Source organism: Aspergillus costaricaensis, assembly GCF_003184835.1.
Source record: "Aspergillus costaricaensis CBS 115574 unplaced genomic scaffold BO79scaffold_32, whole genome shotgun sequence".
NCBI classification, from domain to species: Eukaryota; Fungi; Ascomycota; class Eurotiomycetes; order Eurotiales; family Aspergillaceae; genus Aspergillus; species Aspergillus costaricensis.
The window spans coordinates 295,045-315,177 of record NW_020291832.1 but is presented as its reverse complement, the minus strand read 5'-3'; the positions used below and the strand labels follow the sequence as shown (position 1 = coordinate 315,177).

At 51.2% G+C, this 20,133-nt stretch overlaps 9 protein-coding genes across 9 annotated transcripts; 5 read left to right on the top strand and 4 right to left on the bottom strand.

Moving 5' to 3' along the window:
- Positions 1 to 2,180: 2,180 nt before the first annotated feature.
- Positions 2,181 to 3,764, top strand: BO79DRAFT_201191 (uncharacterized protein; the record flags this gene model as incomplete). Its single annotated transcript, XM_025681548.1, has 3 exons — positions 2,181 to 2,670; positions 2,720 to 2,803; positions 2,853 to 3,764. 3 exons carry the CDS (start codon positions 2,181 to 2,183, stop codon positions 3,608 to 3,610), a joined length of 1,332 nt encoding a protein of 443 aa, XP_025536246.1. The 3' UTR covers positions 3,611 to 3,764.
- A 46-nt stretch (positions 3,765 to 3,810) lies between these two features.
- BO79DRAFT_273529 (FAD-dependent oxidoreductase) lies at positions 3,811 to 5,410 on the bottom strand (the record flags this gene model as incomplete). Its single annotated transcript, XM_025687518.1, has 4 exons — positions 3,811 to 4,281; positions 4,336 to 4,706; positions 4,768 to 5,039; positions 5,109 to 5,410. 4 exons carry the CDS (start codon positions 5,408 to 5,410, stop codon positions 3,811 to 3,813), a joined length of 1,416 nt encoding a protein of 471 aa, XP_025536245.1.
- A 672-nt stretch (positions 5,411 to 6,082) lies between these two features.
- pyr4 (meroterpenoid cyclase pyr4) lies at positions 6,083 to 6,873 on the bottom strand (the record flags this gene model as incomplete). The annotated part of the gene is made up of 2 exons (XM_025685658.1): positions 6,350 to 6,873; positions 6,083 to 6,287 (listed from the first exon to the last, which is right to left on the bottom strand). The coding sequence occupies exons 1-2, from the start codon at positions 6,865 to 6,867 to the stop codon at positions 6,083 to 6,085; spliced, it is 723 nt and encodes a 240-aa protein (XP_025536244.1). The 5' UTR covers positions 6,868 to 6,873.
- Positions 6,874 to 7,181: 308 nt separating this feature from the next.
- BO79DRAFT_273526 (prenyl transferase) lies at positions 7,182 to 8,615 on the top strand (the record flags this gene model as incomplete). The annotated part of the gene is made up of 3 exons (XM_025687517.1): positions 7,182 to 7,820; positions 7,867 to 8,219; positions 8,288 to 8,615. The coding sequence occupies exons 1-3, from the start codon at positions 7,494 to 7,496 to the stop codon at positions 8,613 to 8,615; spliced, it is 1,008 nt and encodes a 335-aa protein (XP_025536243.1). The 5' UTR covers positions 7,182 to 7,493.
- A 700-nt stretch (positions 8,616 to 9,315) lies between these two features.
- On the top strand, positions 9,316 to 11,215 carry BO79DRAFT_231617 (cytochrome P450; the record flags this gene model as incomplete). The annotated part of the gene is made up of 6 exons (XM_025684169.1): positions 9,316 to 9,709; positions 9,769 to 9,951; positions 10,004 to 10,335; positions 10,395 to 10,818; positions 10,872 to 11,038; positions 11,195 to 11,215. The coding sequence occupies 6 exons, from the start codon at positions 9,316 to 9,318 to the stop codon at positions 11,213 to 11,215; spliced, it is 1,521 nt and encodes a 506-aa protein (XP_025536242.1).
- A 250-nt stretch (positions 11,216 to 11,465) lies between these two features.
- On the top strand, positions 11,466 to 13,811 carry abd1 (mRNA (guanine-N7)-methyltransferase; the record flags this gene model as incomplete). Its single annotated transcript, XM_025684971.1, has 4 exons — positions 11,466 to 11,627; positions 11,906 to 13,467; positions 13,519 to 13,685; positions 13,735 to 13,811. The coding sequence occupies 4 exons, from the start codon at positions 11,466 to 11,468 to the stop codon at positions 13,767 to 13,769; spliced, it is 1,926 nt and encodes a 641-aa protein (XP_025536241.1). The 3' UTR covers positions 13,770 to 13,811.
- Positions 13,812 to 14,024: 213 nt separating this feature from the next.
- Positions 14,025 to 15,899, top strand: BO79DRAFT_247592 (SUMO ligase MMS21; the record flags this gene model as incomplete). Its single annotated transcript, XM_025685657.1, has 2 exons — positions 14,025 to 14,907; positions 14,972 to 15,899. The coding sequence occupies exons 1-2, from the start codon at positions 14,165 to 14,167 to the stop codon at positions 15,897 to 15,899; spliced, it is 1,671 nt and encodes a 556-aa protein (XP_025536240.1). The 5' UTR covers positions 14,025 to 14,164.
- Positions 15,900 to 16,227: 328 nt separating this feature from the next.
- On the bottom strand, positions 16,228 to 17,549 carry BO79DRAFT_210891 (putative mitochondrial dicarboxylate carrier protein). Its single transcript, XM_025682907.1, has one exon. The coding sequence runs from the start codon at positions 17,215 to 17,217 to the stop codon at positions 16,276 to 16,278; it is 942 nt and encodes a 313-aa protein (XP_025536239.1). The 5' UTR covers positions 17,218 to 17,549; the 3' UTR covers positions 16,228 to 16,275.
- Positions 17,550 to 18,957: 1,408 nt separating this feature from the next.
- BO79DRAFT_247590 (uncharacterized protein) lies at positions 18,958 to 19,857 on the bottom strand (the record flags this gene model as incomplete). Its single annotated transcript, XM_025685656.1, has 3 exons — positions 18,958 to 19,020; positions 19,155 to 19,322; positions 19,396 to 19,857. The coding sequence occupies 3 exons, from the start codon at positions 19,855 to 19,857 to the stop codon at positions 18,958 to 18,960; spliced, it is 693 nt and encodes a 230-aa protein (XP_025536238.1).
- Between the last annotated feature and the right edge of the window lie 276 nt (positions 19,858 to 20,133).

The window sequence follows — 20,133 nt, the reverse complement described above, 5'->3', positions numbered from 1 at the left end:
TAACGGATTGTGGCTTGTGGTGGGATACGAATTTCGCAGTCTGGAGGCAAATTCAACTCTAGTTGAGGCATTACAGTCTCTCGTTGAAGCATCATTCGAGCCTTGGTCTACAGTGGACTGACTTGTACAAATTCAATTGCCCACTGTTTCTAGATCGCAGTTGTAAGTTTGCAGTCCCGCATATGAGCCTCATGCTATGAAGTTGAGTAGGGTAGCATTCGACTTCTATGTATAGTACATAAGATCATATTGGATCTGGCATTGTTTACTCTTAGTTGTTTATTGATCGTTTTCCATGAACTGATTATCAGACCTTCTGTATATCCTGCTGATGAATGCACAAGTCAGTTCAGCTACGATGAAGTCCACCTTCTGTACAATCTAGGATCTTGTTCGGTTGGGGACTAACGTGAGCCATATAAGAATAAGGTTACTTGCCCTCTTGGATATCTATCGAACGCTACAGTAGTAACAAAAGGGCTTGATTGAGGCGAAGGAAAATGTCATCGTCGTCGTAATGCCTCTGCTTTCTGTACGAGCGAAGCAGGGTAACTGCGGGAAGAGCTTCTATGGTCTGCTGGTGAGAGATCGTCTCTACACAGCACACATTCGCTTCAGTCCAATATCTTTCGGTGCCCAAATAAACAACAGAGCTTGTCGGGATCTTCACTGTATTCAGTACCTGCGCGGATAACATTTCTGCATAACATTCCCCCAGTCAGACAATGGTCCTATATAGGTACGATTGAACCCTTCCCAGCCCTGCCCATCGATGCCTGGGGTGAATCTGAAGCACTCCTTTGTGTCTCTATTGCTACCCGAGACTATAACCCACTCTTTCAGATGATTAAAACGTGACTGATGAGATTAGAAGAGGTATCGGCTCCAATGTAATGGGATCACATACCAGAAGAGGAGTAAGGAGCTTCTGAAAACAAGCCGTGGCGTGCTCCTCGGCGTCGGTGTCTGAGTAACAAGTCGAGGCGTACCGAATGGACGAAACGCGATTATCCTGGAATTTAATGTCTTCGAGATCAGGAAACTCCATTTTCCTCATGAAGATATCTACGTAACGTAATCTTGGGAACGGAACACTGTCCAGACCATCGGGTTTGCGGTTATGGTCTAGTAGTAGAGAAGCGCACTCAATGTATCTTGCATAGATATGCCGGCGTGCTTCTGGGATTTTGCCAAGCACGTCCAGAACATCATCAAAGCATTTTTCCCGGTAATAAAGAGGTCTGGGGTTGTGCCAGAGCCAACGGATTGCCTCCGAGAACCATAACTTGCTGACGAGGGCGCAAGAAAGAAGTGAACGCCCACCCCAACTACACGTGGACCGGCGGTGATGATAGAGGCACTCGAAAATGTGGCTTAAAACCTCGGGAATCGCCAGCGCACGCTGAACGGCTGAAAGAAGGGGTAGCTCATTGTTCAGAGCCATTTGCAGGTTGAACTATGTGACCAACTGTCAGCATGGCCAAGAGTAAGTATAGCTTCTTAGCGCTCTGTCGGTGATACCTTCTACTGTCACTTAGCTGATCTGATTATCTAGGGCCGGTGGAAACCATAGATACGCGAGTAAGTCCGGAAGATTTTGAAGGATCAGAACAAGTAGTCACAGATTAATGAGTTGCACGATTCTGGCCAGTTAAAAAACCACAATAGTCTTGATCAATAATGTTTGATGACAAGTATAAGTTTAAAAAAAGGATTGAGGTGTGGACAGACAATGACCTAAATAAGTTATAGGAACAACCCTGCAGTTAGGCATCTACCAGAACTGCGTTGTCTCTGCTGCCTGCAAGGCCCCCTTAGTTCTTCTTTGCTGAGGAGGCCCTTACTTATAGATATAGAGATCCAATCCAATGGATACTATCAGCCCTGTCCTGTGGGTCAATGCCCCTTTGGGAACATATCCATAGAACTGTAACGATGTTAATAAAGCTATCTGTTGTTGCTCAGATATAATGTTAGCAAACAAATTCACATAATAGTACACTGTAGTTCATGGCGATTTACCTGCAGGTCGAGCACCCCTCTCGTTGCCTCAGGCATGAACACGATAGCTCCATTTTGGGTCTAGCGCCACCAGCTCCGAGGCCATCCCCAAGATCCAGACTCCCTTATCTCAAAGACCACTTCAACTGCACAACACCATTACTTCCACGTGCTGGAAAATGTCCTACGCCGTTGAAACGAAGAAGCGCAAGTTTCATCGGGTTCTCGAGTCTCTAACCAAACCTACAACCTCCGAGTCCACAAAATCAGCTACCGCCGAAGCGCCTGCAACCATTCCAGACGCATCGAACAAAAAAGCCCGTCTAGATGCGCCCGGCTTCTCACTTGCACGAAACTCACTTCTAAAGGTCGCACGCCCTAGCTCCAGAGATTCGTCGTCATCGTCAACCTCGCGGCCCAGCTTTGTTCCTTGGGATCGCGAACGTTTCCTCGAGCGATTGGAAACCTTTCGTCGCGTCGACCGATGGGCACCCAAACCGTCAGCAATTAGTGAGGTGGAGTGGGCTAAGCGCGGCTGGATATGTACAGATGTGGCCCGGGTAACATGTGCTGGGAACTGTGGTGGGTCGGTTGTGGTCAAGCTCCCGGATGAGCTGGATGAGTTGGATGGGTTTGATGCCGAAAAGGTGCAGGAGAGGAAGGAAGTTCGTAAGTTTGTCAATTGCCGTGTCTGCTTCGTGTGCCTAATGGAGATCAGGAGCCAAACTTGTGGACGAGTACGCGGAAAGGCTGGTCAAGGGGCATGGGGAGACTTGTCCGTGGAGGAACAAGGGCTGTGATGGTGGGTTCTTTGATACTTGTGGTTGCCATTCGGGAGCTGACTGTTACAGCTACTATCCATCGATTGCCGCTAGCAAACCCCGAAATAGCTATATCCAGCCTGGAAAAACGATACTCGAACCTCGTGAAGATGGCCGATCAATTGCCGGCCGCAGACGTCATCCAAACGCCTCAGTCCTTCGATCTCGACATGCTAATTAAGATACTTCCAACAAGCTTCAACGGGTCCGAAGAAAGTACGCGCACGGAGAGCATTGAGAGCAATACTGAGGGTGAAGATGGGAAAGAGAACGCGCAGAACTCTGAGCCCGAGCCATCTGTTTTAAAGAACGCTTTCATACTAGCATTCTTCGGTTGGGACTCAGTCCCCGACGGGACAGCTGGTCTGGTCGGCTGTAGCGTGTGTTTCCGGAGATTGGGCCTGTGGATGTACAAACCAAAGCCCAACGGCGATGAAGCTCTCTACGAGTCATTGGAAGTGTTGAATGAGCACATGGACTATTGTCCTTGGGTGAACGGAAAGGCTCAGAGCGGAACGGGACGGGCCACCGAGAAATCAGAAGGCCTACGTTGTGGCTGGGAGCTGCTGGGCCAGGCGCTCAATGTGCGCCATCGTCGACTGAATCGTTCGACCATCTCGGGAGACAGTCGTGCTGTCTCCGAGGTACCATCCACGGATGAGCTTGTGGCGGACGATGTCAATCCCGAGGTCAAAAAGGCCAGTGACCGGGAATGGTGGGCCAAGTTACGCCGCATGCGACAGGTTTTGAATGTCGGTTCGCCTAGAAAGAAGCCGGCTTCGAAGTGATACTCTCTCATTATATTGTGTTTCTGCACATGATACTCCTCATTTGGTTGTTAATGCAGCGTGGCGTTCGGGCATTCTCATATCTATCTTCTCGATATCCTCATTACTACATTAGTTATGCTATAGCGAGCCTTTCCCTCCGCTTCGATAACTTAGAATACATCATACTAAATTAAAGAAAATTCGGAGAGCAGAAGTTATCATCTACTCAACGCATTGCTTTGGAGCCAGATGCTCAATCCACCAATCGTAAGTAAGGTGAGGATTATAAACACCCATTGCACCTGCCCTCTCTTCCCCTTCCGCTTGTACATCTCCCAGCCCGGTCCTGAGCGGCCTGGCAAAGGCAGAAAAGTAACAACCTCTGCATCTGCCATTACTTTTGATGCCAGGTCAGCAGGCAGGTTGCCAGCATATGGTGCCCAATATCGTCCAAAGACGGTGTTGAGGATGCCATCTCGGGCCTGAATTCGAGAGACTGAAGCCGCGGTGCGACACATGCCTACCATGCGAGTGTATCGAGTCTCCCGATACTGCTTGAGGAGATGCTGAATCTGGACATTTGATGGCTTGCAAACTCCGCGGGCGTTGACGAGATCATGTAGAAGGGAGGAGAGCGCGGCAGCATCCTCGATGGCAGAATTGGCTCCCTGGCCAAAGTTGGGCGTCATCTGGTTGCAACTGAGTAAGCCCAACGATCTCACTTCAATTTCCTAGCGACGTACCTTGTGAACGCTATCTCCAATCAAAACCATCCTATTATGGTGCCATGTCTCGAACACTCCCTCCTCCAGCGCTGTCATCGAGGACACCTCTCTGTTCTTCCACAAGTCCCCCACGCAGATGTTTTTCCAGAACCGCACGTGTTTGACCAGATCGAAGAGCTGTACGGCATCCTCGTCTGAGAATCGCGGGACATCAGGATAGACGTACTTCCTATCCAACTTCTGGATCACGAACCAGAACACCCGACCATGTCTGCCGTGGATTGTTAGAATGGATAGATGGTCGAAAATCCCGTTGATCTGTTCGCTTATCTCGAGCCCTGGGATGGCTGATGAGATCCCGAAAACGCAGACATATTCAACAGTCATGCCTGCTTCTATTAGTTCTCATTGCACCCAGCACAAAGAAGATGAGACTTTGTAGAAATATACTTCTTCTTTCACGTGTCGAAACCGATGCAGGCCGATTCTCCTCCGCCATCTTCCAAATTTCACTTCTCACCCGACTATGTACTCCATCAGCACCAACCACGAGATCGGCCTCATACTCTGTTCCATCAGCCACAGAAACAGCAGTTCCATGTTCCGTCTGTCGCACGCCGACTACCCTTTTTCGAGTGAGAACGTTCTGCTTCTTTCTAAGCCCTTCATACGCAATCTGCAGGAATTTCTGCCGGTCCAAGAATGCAACCGGGTATCCGAACCTATACCCTTAGTCACAACACCCTCCATCTTCTTCTGTCCGCAGGATAATTCAGAGACTGTTGACATACCTGTCGCCAAGAACCTTAGGATAGACGTTACTAAAGCAGAACCCATCTGGATAGCTGATATTCGCCTGATGCAACGGCTCGATCACACGCTCAATCTCCCCAAATAGGCCCAGTTGCTCGAGGATCCGTCCGCCATTTGGCATGATACCTATCGAGGCACCAACTTGCGGGGCAACATCTTCTCCTTTTTCGAGTATGAGGTACTCGATATTGGCGCGTTCGAGACAGTGCGCAAGGGTGAGGCCTGCGACAGAACCGCCCACAATAAGGACGCGAAAGGAGGGTTGCTGGGCATTGGCCATGCTTGCGAATCACGCCAGATACAAAGCCTAATTGAAGATAAGTCCTGCGTATGGTATATATATTGTGTCTCTTTGGTTGACTGGTTTTATATCAAGCCTGAGGCAGATGGATTTCAAACTGTACGGCAAGCCAAGTGTTTGCTATTCTCACTGCTGGAGCGAATGGACCTCAAGTGACAACCAGCACTGGCATTGTGGCATAACTGCGTAGTCAAGCTACTTCGGGCTTATGCAGGCCAGCCCCGTGGTACATGCGCTTGACCAGTAGTTGTTGTGTCACAAGCGTGGCTGTTCATCATGCCATCGTCTACTTGCAATCAAAAGTGGCAAAACAGTAGTATGCTTTACCTCTATTTCTACCCGAGGACAGCAATATATGTGAATACAGTATATCCACTGCGTTATTCTATCGTTGGGTGATGGTCTTTGTTGGCCCAAACATATTTACTATTACATGACAAGCAGAAACTCCGTTCTCATGAGAGCACCACAAAGAGTGGTACAACACCGTGAACTTTCTCCGCCATTCCGTCAGTATAAATCGCTGTTGTGTTACACACTCATCTATCTCCATGCCGTTCCTGGCTATCAACTTATCCCGGTGATATAGAATCTTCCCGCAGCTCATACTTGTCTGATGCATATACAACGCACAATAACTCAGGTAAGTATCTACCTCTCCTTGTGCTTGATTCCACACTGGGATCTTTCTTCTTGTCGCTTGACAGAATAGAATAACGCTCCATACAGAATTTCAAACAGAAAGAACATGACCACGGACCATAACACAAGCGGGCAGTTCAACCAAGAAAAAGCCTCCCACCAGCGAATATATCGAACAAGAGCAAAGCCAATGGCTGATGTTGATCCAAAAAACCTGGAGATCCTAGTGATTACTTAGCACAGCAAACAGCCTAAACAGATCAAACCAACGCTTACCATAGCGTCCATGACGCCCCTCGTGTGTTTCCCCGACTCAACAATTGAAACACATTCCCTATGCTGATAAAGAGCTGGCATGCAATTGCCCCCCACGTATAGGCTTGTGCGGGACCAACCTGGGAAGTAAGAGCCATGTGACCGCTCAGACAACAAATTGTCGTCGCTGCGAAGACGAGGGGCATATGGTCCCTCACCATTGCAGAGTGGTGCCACTCATTTGGGGCATTCTTGATTCCCGCGTAAATAACCCCAAGATCGAGAGAAATGCCCATGAGAAAGGCAACCCGCTCGACAAACCCTTTGGCAGGATACATTGTGCAGAATATGATTTCCCAGGCAAAATTGATGCAAAGGCCCCCGATGGTCATGCAGTATGTTTGGTCCTTGAACGATATGTGAATCATCTCCACATAGTGAGCAACCCAGCCAACAGCCATTCCGATGACGAAAATATCGGCGAGCCATTTTAGCTCGTTATATTCTGGTGGAGCAGTAGAATGGTCGAACCCATCCATTGAAGCGATACGAAGACACGATTCAATGCTTGTAGCGATTTTGTTGCCGTCAGGATCTGGGTCATTTGCGTTTTACGTGACATGAGCGTGCTTATATAGTGAGATGACTCGCGGTCACCCAGTGCTACGGCGCCCTGGTACTGTTCCGCTGACGATATGCCATGAAGGTCTGTCATTCCCTATGAGTGGACTGATGTCCGCACCAGGTAGGACCATCAGGAGTCTCGGTAATCATGTGTCACCGGTGTGCCATTCTCAAGCCGTTCAAAGACCTGCAAGTCAGCCAAGGGGAGTGCACCAGGTTTCAAAGGCTGTATCTCCTGTCGTGCCGCTAGAGGCATGTCGCCATACCCAACTGTCAGCTTCTCTCAAGAGCGAGAGTCAGGCAACAACCATTCTGGCCGGCTCGACCGCACTAAAAAGGAAATGGTGTAACTTGTGCGAAGCAACAGCTTACCCAGAGGGGACCCTGAGCTCTTGATGATGAGTGTACGGCTGAAGTATCCTACCCATAGCATACATATATAGACAGGACAGCGTCCCTTTGCGAGCTCATCGGGGTACCGCGCTGTCATCCGTTAACTTTCTCATCCTTGCACTTCGTCCCACTCAGGGAGGACCGAATCATGGCGGCACTTCCGGACGTTGCCTCCATTCCCATCCCTCTGGTGGCAACCCTAGGCATTGCCCCTCTAATTTTCTATCTCGTCCTTGATAGAATTGGTCCCTTGTGGCCAAATTCCAAAGCTTTCCTGATTGGCAAGAAGAAACCGGAGACGGTGACATCGTTCGAGTGCCCATATGCCTACATCCGTCAGATCTATGGGAAGTATCACTGGGAGCCATTCGTACAGAAGCTGTCTCCGAGGCTCAAGGATGAGGATCCGGCCAAATATAAGATGGTTCTGGAGATAATGGATGCAATCCATCTGTGTCTGATGCTAGTTGACGATGTACGTATACCTTGAATCTATATAAAAACACTCTAACATCAAGCAGATAACTGACAATAGCGACTATCGCAAAGGCAAGCCAGCAGCTCACCGGATATATGGCCCTTCAGAGACAGCAAATCGCGCTTACTACCGAGTCACCCAGATTCTCAACAAGACCGTGCAAAAGTTCCCCAAGCTGGCCAAGTTCCTGCTACAGAATCTGGAAGAAATTCTCGAAGGCCAAGACCTGTCACTAATCTGGCGACGGGATGGACTGGGTAGCCTTTCGACTGTTCCTGAGGAGCGAGTTTCAGCCTATCGTAAGATGGCGTCATTGAAAACTGGGGCGTTATTCCGGCTGCTGGGACAATTGGTGATGGAGGACCAATCGATGGACGGGACGATGACTACTCTTGCGTATGCCTCGTTTAATTCCTTACAAATCTACCATGTCTAGCAGGAACCAAAAGCTGACCCTGAGATAGGTGGTGCTCGCAGCTGCAGAATGACTGCAAAAATGTCTACTCATCCGAATATGCCAAGGCCAAAGGGGCGCTTGCCGAAGACCTGCGAAATCGAGAGCTCTCCTTTCCAATTATTCTCGCGCTGGAAGCTCCCGAAGGGTATTGGGTCGCCAGCGCTTTGGAGACCAGCTCACCGCGCAATATTCGCAAGGCGCTTGCTGTGATTCAGAGCGAGAGAGTGCGAAATGCTTGTTTCAAGGAGCTCAAGTCGGCGAGTGCTTCAGTCCAGGACTGGTTGGCTATCTGGGGACGGAACGAGAAAATGAATTTGAAGAGCCAGCAGACGTAGCCTTTTCTTATTTTGAGGTATACAGTTTCACTTCTCGTATGAGGGTCGAAGGATCATTCCCCTTAGGACACGTTCTGGGTTTAATTTGTGCCATACATACACGGTAGATCAAAACAGCATATATCAACATTTATACGTTGAGTTCGGTTGATTCATTGAGCTATGGACTGGTGTGTCGATGTTCCCACCAGCTTTGACACTTACATTGACCCTGGAGAACCGTACAGCCTGCTTCGGACGAAGTAAGGCCATAGATATAGTCCGAGCAGGTTGTGGTAGCATCGAGCAAGCCACAGAGGGGTACGTGCATGAACCATGTTACAGTTCGGACCACCATCAGCTGGAGTATACTATTCACCAACATTACTGCCCGATATTAGGGTAGTGCTGGCGCTGCGCTCACCCTAGCCATTATTCCTCCCACCCAGCCATTTTCGCGACAGTGTGATTCGTGTTCGTTGTCTATGTACAAGCTCTGTGGAGTGGTACATGCTCGCATGCTTAGTATATTGTGTCTATGCTTACTGCCCTGAAGCTAACAAACAGAGCTCATGCATGAACTGTCAGACCTGCCATGGTCTCTCCATACCTAATTTGCAATTCAACAACCAGGGTTTCTGACCTCCCCTATACTATACTCATCCCTCATACACGCCCCTACACTACAGATCATCCACCACATCCTCCCAAACACAACACAATGACTCCACCCCTCCTCCCAACAGCCCTCATCTCCGCCATTCTCGGCATCACCGCCCATCTAACCTACTTCATCCACGCCGACCTCGAAAAGCATGTCGTCTTCCTCGCCAACTGCCTCATCATCTGGCCGTTCCTCGGCTTACTAGCCCTCTTCATCCTCGGATATAAAGAGATATCCCAATGGATCGGACTAGCAATACTAACCTTCCACTCCTCGCTGCTAGCTTCTATAGCGATCTATCGATATTTCTTCCATGCGCTGGGCGGGTTTCCAGGTCCGAAGTTGGCAAGGGTCACAGCGTTGTGGGATTTCAGAAATACAGTGGTGGATGCGAAATGGTACCTTAAAGTGAAGGAGTTGCATGGGGTGTATGGGGATGTTGTTCGGATTAGTATTCTTCACTACCTTCGTTTCTCGTGTGATTTGTACGGTATCTGACGGACTAGATAGAACCTAGGGAGATCTCGATCAACGATCCATCTGCGATAAAAGATATATATGGTGTGGGTACGACATGCGTCAAGGGACCGTTCTACGATCTACATTACCCGCATCAATCATTGCAGATGGCGAGGGATAAGGCGTTTCATTCGAAGAGGAGGAGGTTATGGGATCGGGGGTTTACGTCGAAGGGTATGTCTCACACACATATCTGACAGATCGAGTAGCTGAGTGATATGACTAGCACTTGCCGGCTACGAACCATATCTCCTAGAGCACTGCAAAGATATAGTCCAGGTTATTGAATCCCGATCATCGCAAGCACAGGAGACCACAGCGCTAATTGATGGGTTTGCATGGGACTCGATGGGGATATTTGCGTTTGGGAAATCGTTCAATATGCTGCATGGGGAGCCGCCGAAGATGTTGCAGATGATGAGAATGATAGGGCGAGGGGCGAGCGCCTTGTTGAGCTCGATCTGGCTGGTTATATTTATGCGAGGGATGGTGGGTGTGAGGCGGTTTACGGATAGGTGGTTGGAGTGGTGTGCGCAGTGTGTGGAGGAGAGGAGTAGGGTATTGTTGCATTTACTGTCTCGTATCAGTTGTGGATGGTTTAGGCTGATGTGGTTCAGGTCGAAACTGATCGTCGGGATCTCTTCAGCTTTTTAATCGAGGAGTCAAGCTCGGAGGGAGACCGGTCTATAGGTGGCGTTGATGAGGATCTTGTTCGCGATTCAGAGCTCGCTATTACGGCTGGCAGCGACACGGCTGCCAGTACCCTCAATGCTTTGTTCTATCTCCTGGCACGACATCCGGAGAAGCTGCGCCGGCTGCAGGAGGAGATAGACTCTGCTGTGCCAGCTGGGGAGGAGCTGTGTCATGCGGCGTTGGTGAAGAAGCCGTACCTGGAGGGGTGTATCAATGAGAGTCTGCGTTTGTGTCCAGCTGTGTTGAGCGGATTGCAGCGTGAGACAGGGCCGGAAGGGCTTCGAACGGCGGGGGTGTATATACCTCCAGGGATGATAGTGTCTGTGCCGACGTATACGATTCAACGAGGTAGGCCATAGACCTTTTCCCTGAAGATAGTAGCTGACATCGTTTACGTCTAGACCCGCGCAACTTCCCCCGTCCAGACGAATTCATCCCAGAAAGATGGTCCACGCAGCCAGAGCTAGTCATCCACAAAGAAGCACTCAACGCATTCTCAAGCGGCACATATGCCTGTGCAGGAAAGGCATTCGCGATGATGGAGATGCGACTACTCGTTTCCACAATCGTAAGACACTTCGACATTGAGTTTCCCCCCGGGGAAGGACAAGAACCGCTAGATAGACTGGGAGGAACAGGTCCATTAGACTGTTTCACAACACATATTCCACAATATCGTCTCCTCTTCACAAAGAGATAGATAGATAGATAAATCCCAATACAGAACTGTGTCACACCACACTGAATAGTAGGATGTCATGTAGTAATTAATGATGGTAGGCATCTACCGTTACTGTTTCACTCCATTCACAGGCCGCATCCGGCCAGGCAGGAAACACGGTTCAAGGCAGGGGTTTCAACCAAGGAAACTCAACTTAAAGCAGCTTGGATTCCGTTCTGACTTCAACTTGCTTTATCCCTGCTACTAAGTCTACTACCCCTTTCATGGGAGGTATCATATAATTTATCCCTTTCACTTCCGTCTCACTTTGATCATGGCCTCTGAAGAGGAACAGCGCACAGGCCAACGGCCCAGCATCAGCATGTACGATCCCGCCCGAGACCGCTGGGAGGAGCAGCCTGTGGTTGCTGCTGAACCGGCGCCAGCTTCTGCTTCCATCGAAGCAACACCATCTCAGACGGATGAAGCGAAACCGGTGAGTTAGTCATTCCTTTAAGATTCATTACAGAGTTCTCTGCAGTGGAGAGAATAAGTGGAGTCCTGCAGTCTCTCATCCACTGCGAACTAAAGTGGCGCTTACGCTCGGCGGAGGCGGTGATTACTTATTCTTCCCGCAAATAAAAGACTCCGAAAAGAAAATGCTCCTGCGCGTCTGATTGTCTCGCGACATTCTCTTTTCAGTGTTCCATCTTTCTTTCTCCATTGCAGGATATCTGACGCTGATTGTGGATGTTCATTGGGTTTCTTCATTAGGTTCATGATCCTACTGTGATTTCTACGAGCGAATCTCTTCCTCTTCCCCAAACCACCGCTACCGATCCTTCTCAACAACCGGAGCAACAGCAGCAACAGCAACAGCAGCAGAAGCAGCCACCTATCCCAACACCTCCTTCCTCCCAATCACGTCGCAAACACAAGATAAACAAAATGGGTGACTACTCTCGCTCTGGCTCTGCCGATGTCTACGCCGAGCAGAGCTCTCCTGCGGCCGATAGCCACAAGCGCAAGCTCGAGGACGAGACATCGGAGCAGCAACCACCTGCCGACCAAGCGAACGACCGTCCCATTTCAAAGCGTAAGCGACTCGAAGAACGACACCAGAAGCTCCGGAAACGCGGGCAGGCACCTCCCTCGGCTTACTCGCGCCGCGATGGCGACGAGACAGCAGCACGCGCACCACCACAGCCCCGATCCCCCTCACCACCCCTTCCTCCGCGGTCTCCGTCGCCGGAAGTCCAAGCGCGTCAACGGAAACGACCCGGTGGCGGAGCGCGGCGAGGTCTCGTGGACCCGCAGACGCTGCGGCGGCGACAGGAGGAGCGGGAGCGCGCGCTGGAAGAAGATGCGATGCGCAACTCGCAGAGCCGGGGCGTGACGGATATCGTGAGACAGCATTACAATGCAGTTCCGCAGCGGGGGCGGGAGTGGCGCAAGACGGAGAGCAAGATTAAGGGGCTACGCAGTTTCAACAATTGGGTGAAGAGTACGTTGATTCAGAAGTTCTCGCCGGATGAGGAGTTTGTGGCGCGGGCGATTGGGACGAAGGATTGGGCGGATGGAACTGGGCCGCCGCCGATGGAGGAGAAGCGGTTGTTGGTGATTGATTTGGGATGTGGTAAGGGTGGTGATCTGGGCAAGTGGCAGCTTGCGCCGCAGCCGGTGGATCTGTACGTGGGATTGGATCCGGCGGAGGTGTCGATTATACAGGCGCGCGAGCGGTATGCGGGGATGCGTTCGGGCAGGGGACCGCGTGGTGGTGGGCGGAGGGGTGGCCCGCCCTTGTTTCATGGCGAGTTCAGGTCGAAGGATTGCTTTGGGGAGTGGTTGGGAGATATTGATATTGTTCAGCAGGTGGGAGTGGATCCGAATGTTGGACCGGGAGGGTCGATGATGGCGTCGCGATGGGGTGGGGGTGGGTTTGATGTGGTGGCGTCTATGTTTGCCATTCATTATGCGTTTGAGAGTGAAGAGAAGGCCCGACAGATGCTGCGCAATGTCGCGGGGTGTTTGAAGAAGGGTGGTCGGTTTATTGGCGTGTGTCCCAACTCGGACATTATCAGTGCGCGCGTGGCCGAGTTCAATGCCAAGCGCAAGGACCGCGAGGCGGCGAAGCAGGATGCTGAGCCGGAAGATGGTGAGGTAGAGGAGGAGGCCAAGGCAGAATGGGGGAACTCGATCTATCGGGTGAAATTCCCTGGAGATACGCCGGAGGATGGCATCTTCAGGCCGCCGTATGGATGGAAGTACAGCTACTTTATGGAGGAAGCGGTGGGCGAGATTCCGGAGTATGTGGTGCCGTGGGAGGCGTTCCGAGCGTGAGTCCATCCCATGACCACGAACTATGTATTACGATACTAATGAAGCAGGTTGACGGAGGAGTACAATCTGGAGTTGCAGTACCGCAAGCCGTTCATGGAGGTGTGGCGGGACGAGAAGGACGATCCAGAGCTGGGACCGTTGAGCGAGCGGATGGGCGTGAGAGATCGCACGACGGGCGAGTTGACGATGACGCCGGAGGAGCAGGAGGCAGTCAGTGAGTATTCCTTTACTGCAGCTGGAGAGGGTGTACGCTAACAGGACAGGTTTTTATCATGCGTTTTGCTTCTACAAGGTGTGATGGATACATAGTATTAGATGAGGGTAAATAGATGTAATGGACATGAAATGTATTTACTTCAAATTAACTATCATATAACTACGGAGTACTCCATACTCCAAATAAGTACGTAGTTGCAATGACACCGATAAGATAAAGAAACCCTCTTAAGACCATACTTCCCAAAACAGTCTAGCGCCACGCATCGCATCGCGTCGCGTCTTTCAACTTATCTTTATCCATCAGCCAATCTTTAGCATCAAAGAACATACAACAAAGAAACCCACACCTTATACCCCCCCTTCTTCATATCTTTACTGTCCTCCTTGCCTATACCCACCACCCACACCCATACCCACTTGAACTACACTCACCACACCACACCCCTCACTACCACTCAGCGAAAAGAAACCAAAATGCCCAAACGACCCACCAACACCCCCCGAAGAAGAGACCGAGAACGAGACCGAGACTCAACCCCCCCTCTCCCCCCCTACGAACCCCCGACCAGCACCCTAACAACCCTATCGCACCAACCCACCACCGCACCCGCCCTCTCCGCCCTCCTCGCAACACACACCTCCTCAACCCTGAAAACACATCTCCAGCACGCGCAGGAGAAACTCACCGATGCGGCGGGGGAGATCAACGAGCGGTTAACGGATGCGAAGGAACGGAGTAAGAAGGCCAAGGAGAGGAAAAGAAATCTACGCTCTCATACCTTCGGATATAATAATGGAGAGGGGGAGGAGGATGGAAGTGAGGAAGAGGAGGAGGAAGAGGAGGGTGGGATAGAAGAGTTCGAAGAGCGAGTGCAAGCGACGACGAAGATCCTGGAGGAGACGATCCGAGGGGTTATTGATAAGGAGGTTAGGGGGGAGGAAGTTGGACGGGTTATTGCGGGGTTGGAGGGGGGCGTTGTTGAGCGGATGAGGGTTCGGGGGGTGAGGAGGAGTCAGAGGGGGGTGCAGTTGAGGAGGAGGAGGAGGAGGGTGAGGGGTGATGAGGAGGATGGTAGTGAGGAGGAAGAAGAGGGTGGGGAAGAGGAGGGTGTGGATGTAGATGAGGATGAAGAGGGTGCGGTGCCGTTCCTGGCGCAGTTCGAGGGAGAATTACAGGGCAAGATGGAGGAGTATAATGGGATGAGTTTGACGAGACGGTATTTCCCCCCCATCTCCATAATACCATATCTTGCAAAGTTACTAACACTGCTTGTGGCGCAGCTACACAACCAACAACTCCTACATCGGCTTCTACAAAATCATCCACGAAGCGAAACACATCGGCGACGAGATCCCTCCTCCACCTCACCCATCAACATGGTTCTCTCATCTCGAAGATCATCATCCCCATTCACAACCTCCATCCCACCACCATCCATCTACCACATCCACTACCACCACCACCAATTCCAGAAAACCCACTCGCTCCCGCCCCCAACCATCTCCCTCTGCCTCGGAAGATAATGATGACGACGACGAAATCGCCATCCAAACCGAACGCATCTCCCTAAAATGTCCCCTCACCCTCCTCCCCTTCCGCGACCCCGTCAGCAGCACGAAATGCCCACACAGTTTCGAGCGCGAGGCGATATTCACCATGATCGGCGGGAGTAATCAGATGGTGCCTGATCCGCGGGGATCATCTGGATCAGGTTCTGGATCTGGAGGAGGTGGTGGTGGTGGAGGGAGAGCGAGGAAGCGCGTGCGCAGCGTCAAGTGTCCGGTGTGCGAGGTGCAGTTGACGGAGTTTGATCTGCGGAGTGATCCTGTGTTGGTGAGACGGGTGAAGAGGGCGGAGATGGCGGAGTTGAGGGAGAGGGAGAGGGAGATGTTGGGGGAGAGTCAGGATCAGGATGGTGATGGTGATCAGGATGAGGTGGGGGGTGGGGGTGGGGGGAAGAGGAAGAGGAGTGGGAGGAGGGGGAGTGCGGTTGAGGTTGATGATGGGGATGATGATGATGGTGAGAGTGGTGATGATGATGGGGAGGAGAGGATTAGAGTTAAGAGGGAGAGGGGGATGTCTGTTGCTGCGGCTGCTGCTGCTGCTAGGATTAAGCAGGAGAGGGCGGAGTCGATGGTCGATGTTGAGGAAGTTGATTTGGATGGAGAGGAAGAAGGGGAAGGGTATGATTCTATGTATGATGAGTGATTTAGTTACATACTATTGATTCTGCCATCAGAGTAGACTTTTATTGCCTATCTCTATTTAAATCACTAGGTAGCTGCAAAACACGGGTATAATAAATACAAACAGCCATTAAAACAACAACCATTCATCCATCGAAACACCATCCTCCATCCCATCCACAATCATTAAGGCATTTCGATCTTCTCCTGCATCTGTTCCAGACAGTGCAACCAGATCCGCACCTGTGCAATAATCATCAAACGACAGAAGCAGCGGCACGTTGTAATCAAATCAAGTCAAGTCAGGTCAAGTAGTTGAGGCAAGCAGCTGCACCCTACTTGGTAATCAAGTTCAGATAATCGGCCACGATAAGCGTCACCATCCTGTGGGTCTGGGGTTAGCCAACGGCACTAACTAACAGTAAAGGTGGAGACACTAACGCATGAGGAGCGATCCGCACATAGTACGTTCCGAAACCGCGGTAGAACCGCAACCAGCCCTCCTCCTGGACGACCTTGCGCGCACAATCCAAGACGCCCTTGTAAGGGAGCTGACCGGTCTTGGGATCCTTCTGCTGCTTCTGCAGACGGGTCTTGACAAAGTCGAAAGGCAGGGAGAGGAAACTGGCGAAGAATCCGGCAATAGCGGACGCGGCAAAGGTCTGGTTCTGAGTCGACAGGCCAGTATGCTTCTTCAGCTGCGCCTTGGACTCGGCAAAGAAGGTCAACTGGCCGACGTTGAGCGCCATGGCACGGATAACGGTGGGGAAAGCACCCGCCCACAGAGCTGGGACACCTTCGTGCTTGGAGATGCGGAAGAGCGCGTCCATGACGGAGCGGTAGTTGGCCCGCGCCTCGGGAGGCTTGAGACCGTCGGACTGCATACGCACCAGCGCCAGATCGGCCGGGTTGCCAATCATGGCGGCAATACCTCCGGCAGCGAGACCGGCTCCGGCACGTTCGGCGAAGGTGACGCTGCGGTTGGCGGCTTCGGCACGCTTGTTGAGAGTCTTGCTGAAGGTGTCGAAGAAGCCCAGACGGGCGGTAGTGTAGACGGCCTGGCGTAGCAGTCCAGCTGACAGACCGGTGTACAGATCGAGGGCCTTGCCTGAGGCAATAATGTCGCGGGCCACGCCAAAGGCAGACGGGCGAGGACCGGTGCGCACACCTTCACCAGCGAGCTGCAGACGGACTTTGATCATGTCGATGGGCTGGATCACGACCGTGGCGGTCATACCAGCGAGGCCACCGTTCACGAAGGGAAGAGCAGCGCGGGTGTAAGGGTGATGGAGGAAATCCATGGCCGGCTGGGGCTCTTTGGCCGCGGTGGGGGAGGCCATGTTGACGAGGAAGCAGGATTCACACCAGATCTAGAGAGGTGAACGAGGGTTAATGCGGAGATTTTTGAGGAGTGAGGGCGGATGAGACGCGCCGAACGAAGGATTTAAGAGGAGGAAGACAGATGAACGAAGGATGAAACGCGAATCAACAGATAACACGATACGCGGTGGGTGGGGGGGGCAGGGAGAAAAGACCATCTAGCCATAAGGATACGAAGTGCCTGGCGGAGCAAAGAAAAGACAGATTTTCTTTGCCAGGCACTCAGCATGACCGACCGTGACGTGAAAAGGGCGGGAGGGGAGATTCAACGTACCGTGGAAGCACAGTTGGGCAATGAGGGGAACCCGGTCGAAGTCACGAAAAGGCCCGACGAGAATGAGTAGGGAAGTGGTGAACCGGTTTTTGAGGAGGAGTAGAACAAGTTGGAACAGTCAGATGATGGGAAAGGAAGAAGTGAGGAGGCGAGAGAGAGAGAGAGAGTGTGTGTGTGTGTGTGTGCAGTGAATGGATTAATTTGTTGCGAAGGTTGTACAACTGGAAGCAAGCAAGCAAAGCAAAGCAAGTATCTTGGGTGGGTTGATTCTGAGATACTTATAATAACTTGATGCATGAGTCAAGGTAGCATTGACGGGGATTCGATGATGTATTTGTATACCATTGATTCATTCTATCCGAGAAGCCGACCAGCAATTACTTGACTGACAGTTGAGAATAATCTTCTCCAGACTGGGCAACTGTTTCCATCCCCACTTCTCTAGCCGATGCCAAACTTAAGGCCCGAGCGATCGATGAGGATTTAGTATATGATTCAGAGTAGTTGCTGCACGATGCCGCCAGCTGGAAAATGCGGGGTTGCCACGTCTGATGATGTTCCATTCATATGATTCTGTGTCTATGATGAAGTTGTTATTCTTGTCGCTACTGATAGATAACTCTCTCTCTCTCTTCTCATAACAGTATGATTTATTTCCAAACAGGCCGTGTATTGCAAATATTCAACAAAAAAAAAAGAAATAGATACAAAACAGCAAGCTAATACCAAAACGTCATGGCGGGGAATAATCATCCATCATACGTACATAAAGTAATTACCGTAATCTCCCCACACCCACACTAAACCCAATCGGGACTAACCACGAGAACGGTCCGGTTTGCGCTGCTTCTTGCCGCCTTCCCGAGGTTATCTCCTATCTCCTCTTTCCCCAGTTTGCCAAGTGGGTTAGTAATGTCGGTAGTAATAATACATCCTGAATAATAATATTATTATTTTTCCCCAAAGCTTGGTCTTCGTCGATCAGTCTAAGGTAGGTACTGTCTGTCACTTCGGAGATATCTGGTCGTATAACATATTCTTTTTTTCGACTTCACCAAACACTAGGATACTCATTAGCTACCGTTCAGAATACTAGTAGAGAAACAGCAATAGAAACACGGTATCACTCACAACATCATTTACAATAACAATAATGCACCCCCCGGAATAATCATATTCAGATCTCCTACTACATGCTGGATTATCTCCTTTCTCCCGATTCCTCCGACTTTCGGCCCTTCCCCCGTGCTGCCTGCCACTGTCAGCCGGAGAAGATCTCCTCCGTCCTCACTTCAGTGACAATGTGATGACTACACAACTATGATCGAATCGCAGGGTCCCAGTCAAGTAGCCGGCAAGGTGGATGACTCGGTTGGAAGGGTTTGTTGGCTGTATGCCGGAGCACTGATCTCCTAGCTCATTGCCTCTAGGAGTCAACAAGTTGTTGGGAATCTACATCTACCTGCAACAACAGACCCATCAAACCTAGCTAGTTAGTAGTAATACACGTCGTATCGGAATTACAATTCCAAAAAGGGTCCTCCCTATCCCCAACTATCCCAATAAGACTCAACTTTCTCCATACTGCATCTTCGATAGTGGATGAACTGGGGCGACGGATACCTTCGCGGCAACCACTCCCCCCTGGCGGCAGCACATCTCGGGATCCCGGAGCGGGTGAGGCGGGTATCGGTAGTCGCGCGCGGTGAGCTTCACTTCTATCCCTCGGGTACTCTCCCGGGACAGGACCCAGCAAGGAGTAATCAGCAACCTGCTGACTGGCTGGTTACCCTGTCAGGAGGCCCAGGCCCCCAGGCGGATTAGCTACTGGGGCTTAGACTACGATCCTGTCTGTGGGGACTACCTGCCACAAGCGAGCTGCAAAGAAAACAGCCGATTCTCGCTGGAATGCCCGTCTCATATCGGAGTATTGTCCTCTGCAGGCCATCATCTCTTCATCTGGCGGCCTATATTGCTCCTTGTATCCGGCGGAATAGCCGACTCGGTTTAGCTTCTGCTGTGTGTGCCCACGCGGCCGAAATTGAATGACCGGCCTTGTTCTTGCTGATGATCTGGTCGTAAAGTTGGAATTTCTGCGCGTTCGTTCGCCCAATGCCTGCCCCGCGTGCCCTGCCCCCATCATTGCGGCGGTCATGGCTGGCCGTCGCATGTCGTAGCTCTCCACATGATACTTGCCAACGCCATCTGGAGCTCCAGCTGCGCTAGGTGTCGCCCGATGCACGCGTGCCTTGCGAGAATGGCGCGTACTTCGCCGAGCTAACGCCGAGATTGATGTGTCTTTGACTCTGCTTTGTTGGGCAGCCATTGTTCCGGGGGGTACGTGTTTGGCGAGGGCAATGCAGCAGGCTGTGGATACTATTAATGCCCGTGCCGACGCTGCACCCGGCTATGATTTGATTGTGTCGTCTTCCTCGACCCGACGGTGCGGATTGAGATGCGTAGCTTCTCCCTGTTGCAGGCTTGAATGTACGTACATTGCTGCATCAATGGGCTGCTGCGGATATCACTGCCGTGGGAAATGCGTTCCGTATTTTGTACGCCAGTTTCTCGTATGCATGAGGTAGTTGCGAGGTAGATACTC

What these genes read in the sequence shown, in the direction of transcription:
- BO79DRAFT_210891 (XM_025682907.1), bottom strand. Translation starts at nt 17,217, where the DNA reads ATGGCCTCCCCCACCGCGGCCAAAGAGCCCCAGCCGGCCATGGATTTC.